We start from the raw sequence: 19,447 nt of genomic DNA on the forward strand, positions 1-19,447 counted from the left end.
AGATACTTTCTCAGGTGTATAGGAACACGTTACATAACCACAGAACACCGTTGGAAGACGTCATGTCATTTTCCTAGTAACTTAAGGTAACATGAATATTTGGAAGCCACCTCTTGATAGACTGATGTAACTTACCTGCTGTCCGTCTACCACTTTGAAAATCTTTTTACATCCCCACAACATCTTTATCCTTTGTTTGTTGTTTTCAGCCTCTCCATCTTTAACTCCTTGTCGCCAGACAACAACACGCATCAAATGAAGAAATAAATAAATAAATAGCGCGCCAGTTTGTTCTTGACTAAAAACACATTTTCCGCCATCATCGTTCTGGCGCCCCTTCTCACACAGCGCCCCCATGGGTAGGTCATACCCCACTTTTTTTTCTTTTTTTTTTACACCACTGCTCTGTACTTGTTAATACGTGCATGAAATGTGATTAACAAGACGGGTGTAATTTGTATTCCAGGAGAAATTGTAAATAAATAAATAAATGAATAACCAATGCGAGCCTGCAGCCACTAGAGGAAGCTATTGGAAGTTTTAGAGCAGATCTTCACTTGTTTTGGGAACTCAACCTGTTGTTAAATGTAACCCTCAAAAGAGTTTTTTTGTTTTTTTTTACTATACTTTCAGAATCCTCTTCGCACACATCAACACGCCCTGTAAAATTCTGCAGCTGCCAAATACTGTAAATAACTTGGCTCCCCTCCTCTCCTAAATCCTGCGCGGCTTGTATGACCAAACTTTCCCTGTTGATGTTTAAATTGTGCCCGTCTGTTCGCCGCACCCGAGTATCGCCTGCAGAACACGCTTGGCACAAACAGATAATCCCTGCCTGTGGCGAACTGAAGGGGTAAAGCAACACGGAGTTGGTACCTGACACTTCTCGACACAGTGATTTTCTGTTCCTCAATGCATCATGTTGTTTTCTCTGTAAACAGAAATTATGTGCATCATCTACAATCCACATAAAAATTCCCAAGAGTTTACTCAAAATCTGCTTGGACTTCGAAACTTACATTTTCACCTGGCGAGGTTGTAATTGAGCTTTCCTGTGGAAATCGGTTTTGGCATTAAAAAGAAGATAAAAATGGAAAAACAACAACAACAAAAAAAAGGAAACGCTAGTAAGTAGAGTAGAGGACCTGTGGTACTCAGGGCCTGCTTCTTTGTTTAAAAACCAAAAATATGTTTCAACAAGGTGATGATCCATAAGCCAAATCAGGATTAAAATGGTTCATCATACAACATGGTCTTTCTTCAGTAGCAATCTCAGTCCTTAAACCTAAATCAACATTTTTTGGTGTAAACTGAAGAGAGGAGAGCATAAAAGAGGATCCAGGATCTAAATATGCAAAAATATCTCTGTATGTTCTCCGACTTTGTGAAATGTCATGGGTAAACAAATACCGTCCTGCATGTATAAACTGTTGATGAGAGGGATACTGATCAGATTGTTGTTAGAATCTCCTAATATATTAGGGAGCAATATTTGTGTAAGACTACTGGAATAAAATATGAAGCTATTTTAGATTTATTTTTTATCAGGGATGCTAACAGCTTCATCAGTAAATCTAAATGTTTTATATATTCATTTAGGAATTTTGCAAATCTGCTTTTGTAATGTTTCAATGTTTGCATAAACTGCTCATCGACAACATTTAAAATTGAAATCTAAACATTCACTTTTTATTTTATGCATTTATTTTATACCCATGTCTTTTGTTTTTAAATTATTATTATTTTTTTTATGTGTACCTTAATGTTATTATTTTTTTTAACAGATTAATTTTTCTTCAGCAGTACGCTTCATCTACATTTGGTTTCGGTTAAGAAAGATGCATGAAACCTTCTGGTATGGTTTTGGCCCTTTCCAACAGCAGCAACCACAGATCATTTTCAGTTGCGCACTCTGGAAAATAAAACGAAAATGCATTTTCTCAATAACTGCTGCAGCTGCTTGGCCTTGCACAAACGTATATGCACGGTTGTGAGAAGTTTCTAGTTTCGTTTCTGGCACCGGGCGCGTTAAAAAAAAAGGGCTGCGGTGGGAGCTTGTGGGAGGAGGGAGAATTGAGGAAGCGAAAATGAAATCCAGTTCAAAGATCGTCTATGCATTTGATGATGGCTAAGCCAGTCGAAATAAATACATGTGTATTTATTTTATTAAAGTAAAATATTTCTTGTGCAAGTGGTTTTTGACAATTTACTCTTGAAACATGTAAGAGCCCTTTAAACAAAGTACAAATGTTCACGTGAAGCTATTTTCGACTTCGACGACGACAACAACGGCGGAAATATAAGTCGGAGTGAGCGTTCTTCGTGTGCTTCTGGGGAGCGCGCAAAGGATCTTCCGCGACTCGGCTAAAGCGAGAGCACGAGAGCTTGCAGGGGGATTTCCAGCACGCGCCCTGACTTCCCGAAGCAGTCGTTGTTTTGCTTTCGGTCTGAATGCAGAAACAGAAATAAACCACCGACACCATCTTTCTTTCTTTTTTTCTTTTTTTTTTCTATGTGCATTTTAAAGCCTCGAAGCTGCTACGTTGTCCACCTCGAGCCCAGCGTGTTATTCTCCGACAGCGGCGCTGAGGAGCCACAGGCCGTCCAAACTGAGACGGTAACAGTTTTTATTTCCGCATATTAAAAGCCGTTGGGCTGCGTACACACGGTCATACGCAGCGGCTTCCTACGGGACGACATGACAGCTCCTTAGCTCGCTCTGTAAGTGAAAGTACCCCTGTAGTTTTTTGGTCTTCGTTCGCCGGCGAGGTACTGGATTTATTTTCACTTTTGGCTTCGTTGTTTTTGGGTCAGCTCGCTGGCAGGCAGTAGACAAACAGAGCGCGGTAAACTTTTGACCTGACCTCCGCTGCTAAATTCAACTTTACTTCAATAAACGTGGCTACAGCCGCAGAGTTAGCGCTCGGAAAGCTAGTGTGTGCTGTAATTTTGAACATATTATGACTTAAATCTTCTCGTTATTTTGTCAGTTTTCATTTATCTAATTGTGTTTTTTTTCACAGAGTTTGAATTGTGAGAAATAAAATTACTAATGAATAGTAATAGCGCTACTTATGAGAGTGCCATGTTGAATTTTGTTTCGTTATGTTGTTATATTTTCACTGTATTATTGTATTTTATACATTGCCTGGGAGGAGAGTGTAGAACCTGATGGTGCGTTTCAGCCGCATTTGCAAGCCAGTGGAACAAAGGTCGTTTCAGCAGAGTTAAAATTTTACTAAAACATCTGAGAGTTTTTAGAAGTGCGTCTCACATGTTTGATCAGAAAGAAAAGTGATGCACAATAATTGTAAGTGTTAAAACCCAATAAGGATCAGAGTAACACACACACACACACACACCCACACACACACACACACACACACACACACACACACACACACACACACACACACACACACACACACACACACACACACACACACACACACACACACACACACACAGAGAGGGACTCAGCTGGATGTTCCAGGCCTGCTGCTGGTTAAAACAGCCTGGTGTTGTGCCATGTTACCTGGTTTGACCTTTTAGGGAACTGTCTGTTACCAGAAGGGCCACATTAATGTGCAGCTGGGATCACCGGGGCCTGCTGGACTTTGATCATGCCGGGAACCAACATGAGCTTCAGGCTGGGGGAAATTTTCCTCCTGTTTTTTTGTTTTGTTTGTTTAAGGAAACATTCTGCATTTATTGGATTGCCGCTTGAATTTTTGTCCAGCTTCCTGTTGTAATAGTTCCAAGTGTTTTTTTTTTTTTTTTCTAGGACCAGATTTTCTTTAGCAAAAGTTAAAACCTGAGTAAAGTTGTATTTCTTTATTTAATGGCATCTCTCATTTCCAAACTAAATGAAACAGAAATATGTTTTTATTCGTCCCTGTGTTTAGTCTGCCGTTAGAAATAAAACCTATTGTTGTGAGTCAGTAATTTGAAATGCACTGATGAGGATTTTTCTGGCCGTTATTGATTTGTGGTTTTCTTTTAGGTGAGCAGCCAGCTCTGATTGTGACCAGTTCCAATATTTGATGGGGGGAAAACAAAAAGTGTTCCAGGCTTTTTGATATAATTTATAGCTTTGGATCAAACGGGAAATGACAGGATTGCAAGATTACCCTCGTTTACATACTTAAGCAGGCATTTAGAGCTACTTAAAGGACGATTGGCTGATTTATAATCTCTGCCCGATTTGATTGGTTCACCCCCAGTAATAATCATGGTACGCTGTCTTATTATTTGAGAAGAATAATTTAGATTTCGGTCAGTTCCAGCTGCCACCTGTTAACACCTGTGATTGTTTGTGTCTCTTAGGTCACCATGCCTGTAGAAAGGATGAGGATGCGGCCGTGGCTGGAGGAACAGATCAACTCTTGTCAGATCCCAGGACTGAAATGGGTCAACAAAGTGAGTTGGTGTTTTTAATATCCTGACTTCGACTCATTCTGTGAAGTACGATGCTGACAGGCCGCGTTGATTTTTAGGAAAAGAGAATCTTCCAGATCCCATGGATGCATGCGGCGCGTCACGGCTGGGACCTGGAGAAAGACGCGCCGCTCTTCATGCGATGGGCCATACACACTGGTAGCTGGAGCACACTCTCACTGCTTCTCCTTTCCTGTGGCTTTCAGTTTGTCTGACCAAACAGCGCTCTTAGTTTTCTGTCACAAATCTGAGAAACTTTATGGTTAGGCAATGTTTATTGGTTTAGAAAGAAGAAAAAAAAAAAAAAACTAAGTAAAAGCCAATCAGTTTTGGACTCCAAACTGTGGAGGGAGGTGCCGCCTTCAGGCTGTAGTTTCGCAAGAGTGAAATGGGTTTCCTACTCGGTCCTGAAAAGAATAGAATAGAATTTTCAGTGCTTTCTGGGTCTGGATAAGCAAGGAATGGAAAAAAAAATGGATCTTTGCTTCCAGACTATATATTTTGAAACATGAACTGAGGTTTTACATTTAAATGCCACAAATGAACAAGGTTCTCTTCACATTCTTTTTGAATACAAAATAACCATGCAACACCTTGCAGAAGTATTTCTAACCCTTGAAACTTTTCAGAATTTGTCAAATTATAACCTCAAGCATCATTGTGTGTTCAGGGCCAGATGTACAGATATTTGGTTCCGTGGCCCGGAAACTGTTTTGATGTCCTATTCACTAAAGAAAAGTTGTTTCATTAATGCAAATTACAATAAATTAAGTTGGTCCTATCCATAAACCGGATATGGACTGACGATACCAGCTGGTGATGGTAGGTGTAACACGTCACTTGGCCAGTTTCTCCATTCTGTTTCCAAAAAAAAAAAATATTTTCACTTCATTTTCAAATACATGAGTATTATAAAAATCCTAAAAACATTACAGCTCACCTCATATAGGAGTATGATTGTTAAATAAAGTAGAATCTTTGCAAAACATGCATTCATTATAAAAAAAATTAAAATTTGTGGCCAAAAAATTGTAGCCCTGGGTTACTACCCTGTAAACCTTTTCTAAAGTCCAAGCCAGTGTGTTTTATTTAAATATAACAGAAACAGACAGTGCAACACCCTATGCAGTCAATGAAATACTGTGGCTCTGATGCTTTTCTTCGCACTATTAAATCAGAAGTTCTGAATACACATCCACGCCACACTTTTCAGGTTTATTTCGGTGAACAAAAAAGGCTGGGAATTGTGTATTTTTCTTCTTCTTCCAATTTGACAAGTTCTGTCCTCGTCCGTCACATAAAATCCCGCTGAATATATGTACCTCTGGTTTTAACGTAATAATATGACAAATTTCATAATTCCATGAAAAGTATTCAAAGCATTCTGAACACATAATGCTGTAGTTACATCCTTTTCTCTTTTTAAAGAGAAAAGGCTGTACTTCTGTACATTTCTCTTCATGTTCTTCTGCAGGTAAATACCAGCCCGGCGTGGACCGGCCCGACCCAAAGACCTGGAAGGCTAACTTCCGCTGCGCCATGAACAGCCTGCCTGACATCGAGGAGGTGAAGGACAAAAGTATCAAGAAAGGAACCAACGCCTTCAGAGTGTACAAGATGCTCTCGTCCACAGAGAGGAGCTTGAAGAAAGGTGAGCTGTGCTCGTTCCTCCTCTGCTGTTTTACTCCTGGATTTGACTCAAAACACGTTTTCTGAATCCTCCCTCCGATCCGTGTCTCCTCGTAGGAAAGAAGAAGGCCGACAAGGAGGGAAAGTCCAAGGGAAGCAAAGAGGTAGGAAAACCTCTGGGTTTTCCATCCACGCTCTATGTAAACTTTAACCCAGGCCTGATAAAAACCCGGTCTTCACAGTCCAGTTTGGCGGCATTGCCGAAATGCCTTACCTAGAAGCGTTTGTGGCCACCCCCACACTTCTAGAAAGCTTCGTCAGGTCAGAGTGAAGTGGGAGAGATGAAGGTGGAGGGAGGGAGGGAACGGCTGAGTTGGAACAATCAGGTCTCCTTCCTGTTCCCACATAATGCAGAATTGCATCTGTGTTGGATCAGATAAGAGAGAGGCTCACAGTGGGAGGGATCGACTGCTCTGTCTGGGTGGGTGATGGTCGAGGCATGCCTGCTTTGTTGTTGTAGCTCCCAGCTGGAGGTGCAGAAATCCAGCTGTTTCTCCTGCAGATGCAGGACTCAAAAGGTGTTGAGTGGAGTCATTGGAGAGGTGTCTGGAAGTCGTCCGTGTTCATCGCTCCAGTCGGAGAATATTACACCCTGCAGCACAGTACTGGCTCAAAACAAACTTCACTTTTATATAACTTCACTTTTCTATTTACATTTTATGTCATAGGCTGACTGCAGAACACATTCTCAAAGATCAAAGATAAGGACCGTCTTGCATTGGAGCAGGAACATATCAACAAAACAAAAACACCAAATAAAATGAATTATTTAGTCTCTGTAAGCAAAATTGTCCTTCATAAAAATGCCTGGTTGAGATCAAAGCAACTGACTGAAGACTTTTGTCATCCAGTTTTTGGTTGAAAAAGAGAGAAACAAGAAATCATGCAAATGGAAATTACTGAGCCAGTTTTCATTTATCACGCAATTAATTGATTTGGTGCTTCTTGTATCAGGCCTAGATATTAGGAGTGCACCGATCGCAATTTTCTGGCCGATTCCTGACATTTGTGTTGCATTAGTTGTTGTACTCCTAATTGCAAAATGAAAATTGTGTTGTTTTTTTACATGTTTGTGAAGCTGTTGGTGTATTTAAATGGGCTGTACAGGTACAGAGTTAGGGTTACATTTATAATTTAATGCATTTATGTCTGCATTTGAAAAAACAAACAAGAATCGGTTTTTAGTCAATTCAGCACTGTTTTTCCTATGTTGGATCGGTATCAGCCGATGCTAAACCTCAGATATCGGTTGAGGCAGAGCCCCCAAATGAAGGGTTTTGGCTTTACTGATGAACGGCCAGGTTTATTGAAGTAAACCATAAGTTTCCCCGTAGAGTTGTTGCACAAACACAAAAGTATAAGATACAAAACACGCTCTTACAACCATAATGTCTGAAAACTAAAAACAACGTTCACTACTAACAACATCAACTGATTAAAAAAGCCATACCGTATTTGATTACAATAAACCAAAGATCACAATTCCACTTGATCAATATTAGAAATATCCTGCTTACAAAATAAATGCACCTTGTGCCTCTGTTAAGGGGGCAGCTAATAACAAGATACATTTATAACACTGTTCCAACTTATCTTCCCTTCTTTCTGTTGCCAAGCTGCTGCTGCACAACATAAACAGTGGAAGTTCTCTCATCAAAATAAAAGCATTAAATTCAAAAACTGGAAGTCAACTAACAAAATAAAGGCGATAGGCCTTAAAAAGGAGCACAACAAATAAGGAGCTTAACCTGGGGTTATTTACACCGGTATCTGTGTCGGATAAAAGTGGATCAGTGCATCCCTAATCTTTATATACTGCATTTTCAGTTATGTTTAGCTACATCCAACCTCTCCTCTTCCTTTGCCCCTCAGGGAGCCGCTCAGTCTCCAAACACGACTTTTTCTGAAGTCCAGCCCGGACCCGTCGACTGTTCCAAGCAGCTCGCGCTCAAAGTAGAGGCCCGGGAGCTCACAGTGACCAACAGCGGATCAGGTACTGCCGTTGTGTTTTGTGTCGCCCTGCGCCGCAGGAGTGCACCGGATTCCCTCGTGTTCACTCTCCGTGTGTTGTGTGTGTGTGTGACCCGCAGCGCTCCACAGTCCGGCCGGGGACCACCTGATCCAGTGCGAGCAGCTGCCGGACGTGTGCCAGACCATCGAGGTGACCACCGAGAACGAGGAGCAGACCGTTAGCTCCTCCCACTCGTACCCTCTGCAGATCTCTCCTGTATCGTCATGCTGTGGTGAGACACCACACACACACAAACACATCCTCTTAACCGCAGCATGTTACGAGGAACAAAAAAAAAAGCCCAAATAATGCACCTACAGGCTCCTGACCACATGGGAACCTCTTTTACATCATTGTGGTTTCAATACAGAGGATTGGCTTTCCTCAACTCTATCTGATCGGCAGTTCATGTTCTGCCTGAGCAATAAAAAAAACCCCTGTGGTTTAGATGCTAAACTGTTAGCATCAGTCTGTCCAAACCAGCTGGGTGGGTGAAAACAGAGGGATAGACCTCTTTATCAACCAACACCTGCCAGAACATTTTGGTAGCTTTTTTTTTTTTTTTTTATCTCTGCTTACCTAAAAGCAGGTAACTGCTCCTCTGTTCTAGCTACTAGCCGGTTTATCTCATGTGTTCGTGACCCGTCATTCAGGCCCAGCTTGATCTATGGGTGTCAGCTCTGCTTGCTTGTGTGTTTGTTTGCATAGCTAACATTCAGAGTTGAGTGTAGCAGGAGCAACAGTGTGTGCGCTTGTGTGTGTTGGGGAGGGGGTAATTGTCAGGCCTGCATGTGTGGTTTTACCTCCGTTTTCCTGTCTCCTCCGACTGCAGGCAGCGACACAGAGAGCGACACAGAAGACAACAAAGAGGTGGGTCTCACACTTAACACACACACACACACACACCAAAGAGCGCTGAATGAATCAGCAGCTGGACCAGTTTTCAGAGAAACAGGTTTTTACCTGCTCAAACAGGGTGTGTGTGCGCATCATAAAGTTTTGGAGCCTTGGCCCTGACTGTGACGAGAGTTTGTGGTGCATCTCAGAGGCTCAAAGCGTTGTTTTATTATTACGTGTTGAGTTAGGTGTGTGTCTGTGTGTGTGTTCCTTCCTGTAAGGTTGCAAAAGAGTGAGAAAAGGGAGGGCTCTGTCAGGAACCACTGCAGTCAAACATTAACAGTTTGATCTCTGCTTGTCCTTTTGTCTGTCACCACATGCTAACAAGCTGTCCTGTCCTGAGCCACAACACAGGAATTCATGTGCACTTAAAGAGGAGATGATCTTTTAGCTAATTTTGCACACACTACTGACGGCTAAATATTTACACTGAGTCACACACACACAAGGACCGTTTAGCTGCTTTATGTTTGGTGTTGTAATAATATTACCACACCTTGGACTTTCCTGCACTATGTTTCAGCACATTCTTATTTCAGTGGAACAAAACAAGGTGGCACTTTATGAGGAAATTAACAAAAATCTAAAAAGTGTACTTAGCCCTCTTTACTTTAATACAGCAAACTAAAATTCATCACAGTAATGTATCCCAAGGTTTTATCGTCTCACAGATGGGCCTGTCACAATATCACATTTTGCGATAAACAACAATATAGTCATTTTTGATACCATGCTCAACTTCTACAGTAATGGATTTATATTAATGCAAGTACAACCTCTGAGAGATCAAACAACTTTAATTTCTAAATAAACCTTTAACACTGGATCTGGTAAACAGCTTAAACATCCAAAATAAATAAACAAAATAACCAGAACAATAATTAAAATGGATTATGAAGTTTCTGTTACCAAAAGTGATTTTTCAAAAGATATCATTCAGCTTTGACAGGGAAAACAGGTAAAAGGGCCAGGTAATGCAAACCACCAAATGTTTCTCAAAATGGCGGCTTTTCAATAATTTTAAAGGGGAGCATCTCTTTGACGATTGTTGCCCACGAGAAAAATGATCAATCTCATTTTAATTGATCATGCGATTATTTGATCTGTTGCTTATCGTGACAGACTAACTCACAGAGAAAGATTCAGTCCAAACTTACAGCAGACATCCACTCCCTTCGCTGGGACTTTTCAAAATTTGTCAGCGGCGAAGTAATGCTCTCCCAGGGGAGGTTATTTACACTTTAATTATCTTACATGAGAAACTGATCTTATCTACCGATCTTATCTGTCTACAAAAGGTCTGAAAATCAGCCACTGTCTCCTTTTGTTCTGCTGTGAGAGAGAGCTGACCCGCCCACCAGGTCAGGCCTGCACGTGCCCGGTTAACAATAGTCACCTCACCCTAACTTAGCAACTTGTCGCTATATTTAGCAAAGTTTCAGACAAAAAAAAATTGGTATCGGCCAAAGTTGGAAAGGGCAGGTCAGGTTTGAAAGCTGTGATTGATGCTCCCTTGCTTCGGTTCAAATGAGACCAAATCTAACTTTTGTGCGCAAAATGATCATCATGGGAGCAAAGTTGGACCATGAACTCTATTCCCACAGTAGAATACATTTCATTTATAAAATAAACTTTGAAAACCACGTTACGGTGCCACTTCACAATAATGGACGACTTTTTATTCCTTCCCGTAAAGTCTCCGTACAATACATGACAAAATGTGAGAAAGTCCAAGGGTTATGAACACGTTGCTATGCAGCTCAGCCCCAGGTTCACAACAGTTGGCATCAGAAATTGTCTACAATATGTACATAACTTTTTAAATGTTCCTTCTTCTCCTTGTTCCCACCGACAGGCTCTCGGTCCGACGTGGAAGCGGGAATACCCGTCGGTCCTCAGAATCCCGCCGTGCTCTCTCCCCGGCATGGCTTCGTTCGTCAACCCGAGCAAACCCAACTTCCGGGTCACCAGCCTGAAGGACCCCACGCCCCTCATCAGCTACCACATCGACAGCTGGACGCCGGCCTGCGGCCAAAACTCTCACACACCGCCGTCGAGCAGCCACGCTCACGAGGTGCGTGCAAGCGTCATTAGGAAAACCTCGGACGTCACTTCCTCCTGACCCCTGACCTCGGATGAAGAGGCTAGGGGGAAGAACAGTCGCTTCCGGAGAACATGTGGGCTACGTCGGAGCCTAAAACACCTGTGTGGATTTTCAGTTCTCTTAGTTTTCCCTTTTGACCGACTGACACTCAGCTGGATGTACCGGTCCGCCAAGCGGTGAGCATTTGACCGTCAGCGTGGCGGCCGGGTTTACAATCTGCAGACCACTTCCACCTGAGTGGGGACAGGAGGACCATACCGACGCCCTCCGTGTGCCACCAGTGGAACTTTTATGTGCAGCTTAAGTAGCTTCACACGCCTTTTTAGTAGTGAGAGGTTCTCAGCATTTTTAAGAGTTCGGCTTACCAAAGATTAGTTTAATTCAGTCCGTTAGTTTTGACAAGCTAAATGTAGTAAATGCAGCCTGTTTGCAATCATGTTCCTTATCGCCACGTTTAACCATCGCAAGCACCTAACTACCAAGTTAAATGCTTTGCTGGAGACACACGGAACCGGTATGTGGCGTCGCCATCCCAATCAGTTCAGGTCAGCAGATTAATTATCATCTATTTATACTCTCAATCACTGGCCCCACAGTGGACAGCAGGCCGTGTGGATCTGTCTCCTCAGGACTCACCATTACTACAGCGGGGGGACTAACACCGCCCTCCTGGTGTCCACAATGTACATAACTCTTTTGTATGTGGGTTTTTGATTGCTTTAGCACCTTACAGGCAGCCCACTGGTTGGCGTGCGTGTGTGTGTGTATGGGTGTGTGTTTGTGAGTCTGAGAGAAACGGGGAGCAAAGCTTTACTTGCTGATATGTGCCTTTTGATGTGGCCGGATTCAAACTAGGCATGGGCCTGTATGAGATTCTTAATCCTGATACAATGAGATCCTAAAATTTTGACAAAATGGGGAAAAAAACACGAGTTATGTTCAATATTATCTAAACCATTTTACTTCAAGCACCAAGAAGTTTGTTTCTGATGGGAAATAAGGCGGAACATAATGAAAAAAATGAAATTTAAGTTATCAAACTTTGAAATGAAAACTCGACACCGGTTACCGGCCCATGCTTACTTGAAGCTAGCTGTGCTTTAGCCTGCTAGCGGCAAACTCTACACCTCGGAAAGTCGCTCTTGTGCCTTTTTATAAATAAGATATGCATATGATTTTATTTCTTTGATTTTATTCTATTTTTAAAGCACTGCTGGGGGGAGGGGCAGTTTTATTTTTTATTTTTTTTAACCCCTCCAGGGGGTCTTTTGTGGGCTCTAGTGTCCCCTATATGATAGTTGGCTGACAGGAAACAGGGAAGGAGAGGGGGGAAGACATGCGGCAAATGTCGTCGGGTCTGGGAGTCGAACCCGCAACGGCCGCGTCGAGGACTCAAGGCTTCCAAACACGGGTCGCACCACGCCCTACGCCACCACGGCACGCCCCGGGAGGGGCAGTTTAACTTGAGTGCACAGGTCTCCCATTTGCCCTGCACAGAAACACTGAGCTGCACTGACAAAGTGCTGGGAAGTAAGTGCTCAGGAGCCATCGGCCCCTGCTATGAGGAAACAGGATCCATTATTAAGGGTTGCTAACAGCTAGCAGGCTAAAGTGCAGCTAACAGGAAGACGGTGGAGTCACTGTGGGAACCAAACCCCCTCCCTCCAGAGTGTAACACTGGATTCACTCAGTCGTCATGGTGATTTTTTTAAATTTTTTTTTTAATATAAAGACTCACTGGATTAAAGGGGGTTGTTGCTTGCTTTACTGCAAAAATCTTTTCATACTTGTGCCTTTTTTATTATTATTATTACTCCATGACGGAAAAAGCTCGTTTCAGTCTGTAGATGCAGCTCGTGAATCCTGCCTGCATTATGTAATATTTAAAGCAAATTCTGCTAATAACTGAACTAAGAGCCGTCTGCTTTTTTTAAATTGTTTTTTTTGTTTTGTTTCTGGAATCAGTGTAGCTACTTCGAGTGGACGCAGGAATATACACAAGGTGTTTCCTGGAATATAAAAGGGGAATAAAAATATGAGGAAATTGCTGATCAGAAGAGCTGGCGTAACGACAACAACATTCTGAAAGTCCACCGATTTGCGTTGCCTTAACCCAGTGGTTCCCAAAGTGTTGGGCGCGGGAAGCTGTATGGATGAATGAAAAAAAACAAAACAGTTAAGTGTTTCACTGCAAAGATGGTTTGTAGTGCATCTTGTTGCAGCCTGAAGTGTAAAATAAACTTCAGTGGAGTTTGAAAACAAAATTTGTGTATAGGTTTATGTCTGGTTGAACGATGTGTGTGCCCAGTTGATTTTTTAAACATTTTTTTGGGGTGGGGGGATTTAATTGTAATTCATAGGGGGGCCCAGAAAATCTTTGGGAACCACTGCCTTAACAGCAGAATCACAGCAACATCCTGCGTGCGCTTTTCCACAGATTTACTTTCTTCTGCTTTATGTCGGTTAGAGACGAGCAGTGAAAGCTGCAGAGCTGTTTCTGCTGTCCAGAGTAATTTAGAGCCATTAAATCTCTTATCAGGAAGGAGTTGTCCCTCTTTATGTTCGGCAGCACAATCTCTTAAAGGATAATGTAACTATTTAGCTGAAAGGAAAACGAACAACCATGAAAATAAAAATTACCTTTGCTCTGCTTTTCATCCCGCCATCCGTCTGTAACATTGTGAAATCTACATGTGAATCAACATGTTCAACTGAAAATAAAGCGTTTTTTGTATTTATCCTGCGTTCAATTGGATTTTTATGACTGTCACAACAGGGTTAGATTGCACTCTTTCTTTTTTTAAATCTCTAGTATAGGCAGAAAGAGCAGAGTCCACTTTTTTTTATTTTTTTTTTTATAGCCGCTGAGCCTCTGAGAGCTCGTATATCTGTGGCTGTTAAGATAAAAACAAAGTGACGACTAGAGACCTTTTACTTGGCAAGCTGACCATTCCTGCAGCTTGGGCTGGGACTCGACTTTGAGATAAGGACTGAAGGTTTTGCTGCTGAACTGTGCAAGTTAGCACCTGTAATGACTGAAACTGGAGTAACTGGTATGAGTGGTTCAGGTATTTGTCAGATGAGGCCTTGCTCTGTGCACACACACACACACACACACACACACACACACACACACACACACACACACACACACACACACACACACACACACACACACACACACAGAGAGAGAGACAGTCGCTTCATTCAGTTTATCCAGAGCTCTAACGTCTGTTTCAGTTTCGGTTGCTTTTCTCGGTTCTCACTCTGCTTCCTGTTTTTCTCAGGCCCCAGCGGATGGCTGGCCAGTTGCCTTGACAACTGCTAACCACATGCCATTAGTCATAGTAAACAGTCTGTCAGTATGTCCGCTTTTTTGTTGTTGTTTTCTTTAGGATATACATCAAGACCTTAATCTGGACTTCCAGAATTGTTGACAGGAATCTCGAAGTGTGCTCATTTGAATGTGTAGTTGATAGGAAAACTTTTTCTTCATTGTTCTCCTTCCCCCAAGATAAAATGGTTGTTTTGTTTGTTTAAATAGTGGCATCTTTTTATAGAATGTCGCCATATTTGCAAACATGTGTCTAAATTTTGTTAAAAACAAAATTTTACGGGAAAAACGTCAAAACATAACTTTTAAGTAAAAAAAAAAAAAAAAGTTAGTCCAATACAGTAAACGGATAAAACCGGCATTTAAAAAACAACAAAAAATATGTTACACTGCTGCCATCTAATGTCCAAATTTAGAATTACAACCACTGGCCTACCATTATAATAACTTTATCCAAGGTGTTCAGTAAGGTAGGTATGTGGGAAAAAAATCTAAAATTCATAGACACCATCCTGCCGGCTTCACCCATGGTTTTCCACCCCATTCCACAATTTAAGTGAAAATACCTACAGAGAGTACGTCCCTAACACTTTTCTAACTCTTTCATCCGATCTTTTCATGGGACAACACCAATTGTAGTTTTCTGGCCGATCATTGAGCTTTAAAAAGATCCAGATTCTGATCTCGGCTTATACAAGTTTCTTTTTTGTGTCTGAAAGGTTGCCAAATATAAAGGAGTCTGTCAGTCAGTCCTCTCATGGCAGAGTAAACGGGGACAGTGACTGATTTTCAGTCCTTTTTGGAGACAGACAAGATTGGCGGATAACAATGTTTCTCTCTGAACCAAATGAGTCGGATAAGCTTACATCACCGTGTCCGTCTCTTTGTAAATTCAGTTTTCTGTAAAGTTTTGTTTGAAAAGCAAGCCGACAAACACACATAAGATGGAGTGAGAATTCCCTTTAAAAACTTATTTCGTTTGTTTTGTTCCTTTTATTTTGGTCCAAGACAGAATAGTATATTTTTTAGTTTACCTGTTCTGTTTCTGTTTTGGTGACTGATTGGTGGAGCTTTGTTTGTTAAATGAACTTATTGGGGAACCTCGGAACATTGAGCCTGATAAAAGACAAGTCTGTGCTGGTCTGGGATATTTTTTTACTTTTTTACTAATGGAACCATGACAAATGAAAGCATATTTCTTATTCATACCTTCGATCATAAATAAGATCAACTGGCTTTCAGTTTTTGTACCAAAAACCAGAAGCCTTATGGATATGAAGTCAGTAAACCTGAAGCATCAAAAGAGCTCCAATGAAGGAACATTTCTTCCAAATTCCTCTTCCTTCTTTCCTAAAAGCTTTGATTTCAACAGACAGGACATGATTGAAGCAAAGATACATCTGTTGAATGCAATCTTACCAGATTCTATTCCTTTTGGTATATAAACATATGTTGCTTTTTTTTTTTTAACTTTCATCTGCAGTGTGCTTTTTTCCCCACTGGCTGAAAAAACATCTTGAAGTAAAGCAGCAATGATTTTACCCTCCTAATGCTGAGTTTTCTACTTACGACCAGCAGATGGCACTGTTGCTCCATTTATCAGCAGGAGCCACACGTCCTTTTTTTTAATCGTCTGCCTTTGCTCTGTCTCTTTCAACATATCTGCTGTAAACATGCATTATCTGACTTTAAACTCCCACGCGTTATGTTTTTTTTATAGAATAACTAAGCAATTCTCATTGTTGATGTTTATTATTTATATTAAAGTCCATTTGATTTTGCACAGAAATGTTCAGTCTGCCAAGAGAGTGCTGTGATTCAGTAGCAGTTGTTCAGATTGCACATTTTTAAGATGCATTCTGATGAAACCTGAAAACTCTGCAAATCTCTGTCAGAAAACTTCAGGAAAAAAAAAAAAAAAACTCAAACAAAAGACGACCCGTATCCATTTCTACATTGGAAGCTTTTTCATTTTTTCCCAGAGCGGAGCATCCTTGGACTACACCACTGCATTGCAGCGAAGGTGTTGCGCTGCGAGAAATCTGTGCCGTCGTTTGGAAAAGAAAGGTGGAAATGTCACTAATTGACCCCCGTGGTGGTGACTCCGCTGAAACTGTGCTGCACAAAAGAAAAAACAAAAAAACCCACACACACACAATTTAGGAAATCACCAGGTATGGTGAGTCACCGGCCGGCGAAGCCTGGTGTAAAAAGCCTGACTCAGAGGGAGACAGTGTGACACAGATGGGTGAGAGAAAAGTGAAACACAGGAGGAGGAGGAAGGGGAGGAAGACGGGGCGCTGAGGGGAAGCGACGGTGGAAAACAGACGGGTAGATAGAAAGTGTCACCAAGGGGTGAGTTAAATGACATTAATGATGCTGCATTGGTGTGAAGTGGCTGTGAATCTCAACAGTCTTCTTCTTGCTACTTGTTACCATGGTTGCTGCTGCTGCTGCTGACATCCCGATTGCAGATAATGAAGTCAGGTGCATGTGTGTGTGTGTGTGTGTGTGTGTAAGAGGGAAAAAATGCAGAAGATGGGACTTTGTAGGCAGATAACTGAACCTTAACCCACCAAGCTGTTAAACAGAGTGACCTTACATACACACACATACATGTTTTCATGGCTTGTGGGAACTATACATTGACTTCCATTAATTTTCTATAGTCCAACCCTTAGCCTCACCCTAACCCAACCTCTAACAATCACATACCTAACTCCTAACCCTAAAACATAATTTCCCCTCATGGGGACCAAGAAAATGTCCCCTCAAGGAGCAATGGTCCCCATAATCCCACATTGTAGACAGACATAGGTCCCCACGAGGATATAAAAACCTGGTTCTCACACACACACACACACGGCTTACAGCTGGTTTGTCCGGATCGCTTCCTGTTGTCCCACTCACCTAATCTATGTTTCTTGTTCTTGATGAAAAGCAAAAATCAAATGGGAACAAAACGGGAACATTTGAAATTCTGCTGCAACACCAGTTGCCTATAACAAGCTTACATTCAAGGAAATTAAGAAATAAAAAACCTTGCTGTCTTCATGTAGCGAAGTGAAGCTCGACGCTCATAAAGGTTGATTAAACTTCTGAGGAACACACACACACACACACACACACACACACACACACACGCACGCACGCACGCACGCACGCACGCACACACACACACACACACACGGACGCACGCACGCACACACACACACACACATGCCGCAGTTAAGCTTCAAATGCACAAGTACACAGCGGCCTGCAGAGGTAAATAGTAATAAGCAGAGCAGCGAATCGATGGCCGTATGAATTAATGTCAGTTACCCTGGCAACCAGCTGCCTGTGAAATAAGAAAGCAACGGATGAGGGGAAGGGAGGAGAGATGAAAGAGGGAACAGCTAGAGAACAGGACAAGAGAGAAATCAAGATATTTTCTAACTAAATAAGAGCAGAAGACAGATTTTTGTGCTGCTGTGGATTTATCAAGCATAGTTTTTTTCTCTTTTGCTCTGCTGTAGAGTTGCTACCCTGCAGAAGTCATTTTTACAGGGTAGCAATACGTTCAAACAAAGCCACATTTTAACTGCAGGTGAGCAGAAAACTGCAACCAACCAACCAACCAACCAACCAACCAACCAACCAACCAACCAACCAACCAACCAACCAACCAACCAACCAACCAACCAACCAACCAACCAACCAACCAACCAACCAGCCAACCAGCCAGCCAGCCAGCCAGCCAGCATTTCATCTGTTCTGATTCATAACATAGCAACTGCTGCATGTTTACTCTGTGTGTGAAATACACTCAGGTTGAGTGACTTCAATCTAACAATCACATCAATTTGCTTAAAAAAATAAAATAAAAAATCTGACTGTGGCCAAAGAGTGATTAGAGTAGCTTTATTTGCCTCGTCGCTCATTTAAATATAGAACAAACAGAACTGAGATCAGATTCATTCCAGTTTACTTTATTACTGCAGCACGCTGCTGTTTGCAATATTTTCTCTTCTCCTATGTATTTCTATATTTGTTCTCTTGCTGTGCTGTTTGCTCTATAATTTCTGATGCCGTGTAAGGAATGTTGTTTTCTCTTACTGACTGAAGGACTTTAACGTCGCCCGTCTCTCTTGCCTTCATCTCAGGCCTTTAAAAGGATCCCACTGTACAATAAGAACATGTTCTGAGAAGAAAACATGTTGAAAATACCAAAATAAAGCTACATTAAAAAAAAAAAAAGCACATCAACTGCTTTGTTTGGCAGGAGTAAGAGCCAGAGTCAATATTAACTATGCAGCAGCAGCAGCAGCAGCAGCAGCAGCACAGGGCGCTGGCTCCCCGCTAGAGATGAGTAAAAAGAGTTTAAATGAACTCATCCTAAATTAGTGGCTTAATCTTTCACTGAGAAATGGGAGAACTCCAGCTGTTAGTTTGAGTGAATTTATTTAGCTTGGGAAAACAAATAATGGTTAAAAATCAGTGTTGCCATGGTTGCCAGCACCTTTATCCACACCAACAAAATACATAGCTGAGGCTTTGCCCCAACTGATTCTTATGACGGTATATTAGGGTCACTTACATTTAGGTTAAAAAAAATAATAAAAAATTCTACCAAAACAATCTCTGAAATGTTCTAGAAAAACTTTGAAATTTTCAACTTCTGGAACTCAGACTTTTACTTCTTGAAAATTTCTGAGATTGAGTTCGAAATTTCTGAGTTTTTTTTTCCTAGCAACTTCTAGACTTTTTAAACTTTCCTGTTCTTTCTAGAAAATCTTTGAGATTAATCTCAAATTTTGTGAGTGTTTTTGTGGAAATGGACTCATCTTTGTTCCATCTACAATAGCCCCAATATGGTGCAGTAGATTCTTTACCATTTTGTAGGATTTAGTCAGAAACGACTGACTTCCTGGTGTAGAAATATGGCTTCAAAATGGGAAAGTTAATTAAAATAAGTTTTCTTTAGTTGAAAATT

At 41.5% G+C, this 19,447-nt stretch overlaps 1 protein-coding gene across 4 annotated transcripts; it reads left to right on the top strand.

Annotated features, from left to right (window-relative positions):
- Positions 1 to 2,361: 2,361 nt before the first annotated feature.
- irf2 (interferon regulatory factor 2) lies at positions 2,362 to 12,139 on the top strand. Of its 4 annotated transcripts, XM_023328751.1 has the most exons (10): positions 2,652 to 2,721; positions 4,004 to 4,234; positions 4,327 to 4,419; positions 4,497 to 4,596; positions 5,912 to 6,088; positions 6,184 to 6,230; positions 7,999 to 8,119; positions 8,217 to 8,369; positions 8,970 to 9,007; positions 10,890 to 12,139. In XM_023328751.1, exons 2-10 carry the CDS (start codon positions 4,232 to 4,234, stop codon positions 11,154 to 11,156), a joined length of 999 nt encoding a protein of 332 aa, XP_023184519.1. In that variant the 5' UTR covers positions 2,652 to 2,721; positions 4,004 to 4,231; the 3' UTR covers positions 11,157 to 12,139. The 4 variants fall into 4 exon arrangements, with proteins under 4 accessions (XP_023184517.1, XP_023184520.1, XP_023184519.1 ...); XM_023328749.1 differs by lacking the exons at positions 2,652 to 2,721; positions 4,004 to 4,234 and adding an exon at positions 2,362 to 2,617; XM_023328752.1 differs by lacking the exon at positions 4,004 to 4,234 and having other exon boundaries at positions 2,618 to 2,721.
- Positions 12,140 to 19,447: the final 7,308 nt, after the last annotated feature.

This window comes from Xiphophorus maculatus, chromosome 23, assembly GCF_002775205.1.
Source record: "Xiphophorus maculatus strain JP 163 A chromosome 23, X_maculatus-5.0-male, whole genome shotgun sequence".
Classification (NCBI taxonomy): Eukaryota; Metazoa; Chordata; class Actinopteri; order Cyprinodontiformes; family Poeciliidae; genus Xiphophorus; species Xiphophorus maculatus.

Bases quoted from the DNA above. Each gene is read 5' to 3' on its own strand.
- irf2 (XM_023328749.1), top strand. From the start codon at position 2,513: ATGTGCATTTTAAAGCCTCGAAGCTGCTACGTTGTCCACCTCGAGCCC. The intron at 8,120-8,216 runs GTACTGCCGTTG...TGTGACCCGCAG, and splicing joins AGTGACCAACAGCGGATCAG to CGCTCCACAGTCCGGCCGGG. The intron at 8,370-8,969 runs GTGAGACACCAC...CTCCGACTGCAG, and splicing joins TCCTGTATCGTCATGCTGTG to GCAGCGACACAGAGAGCGAC.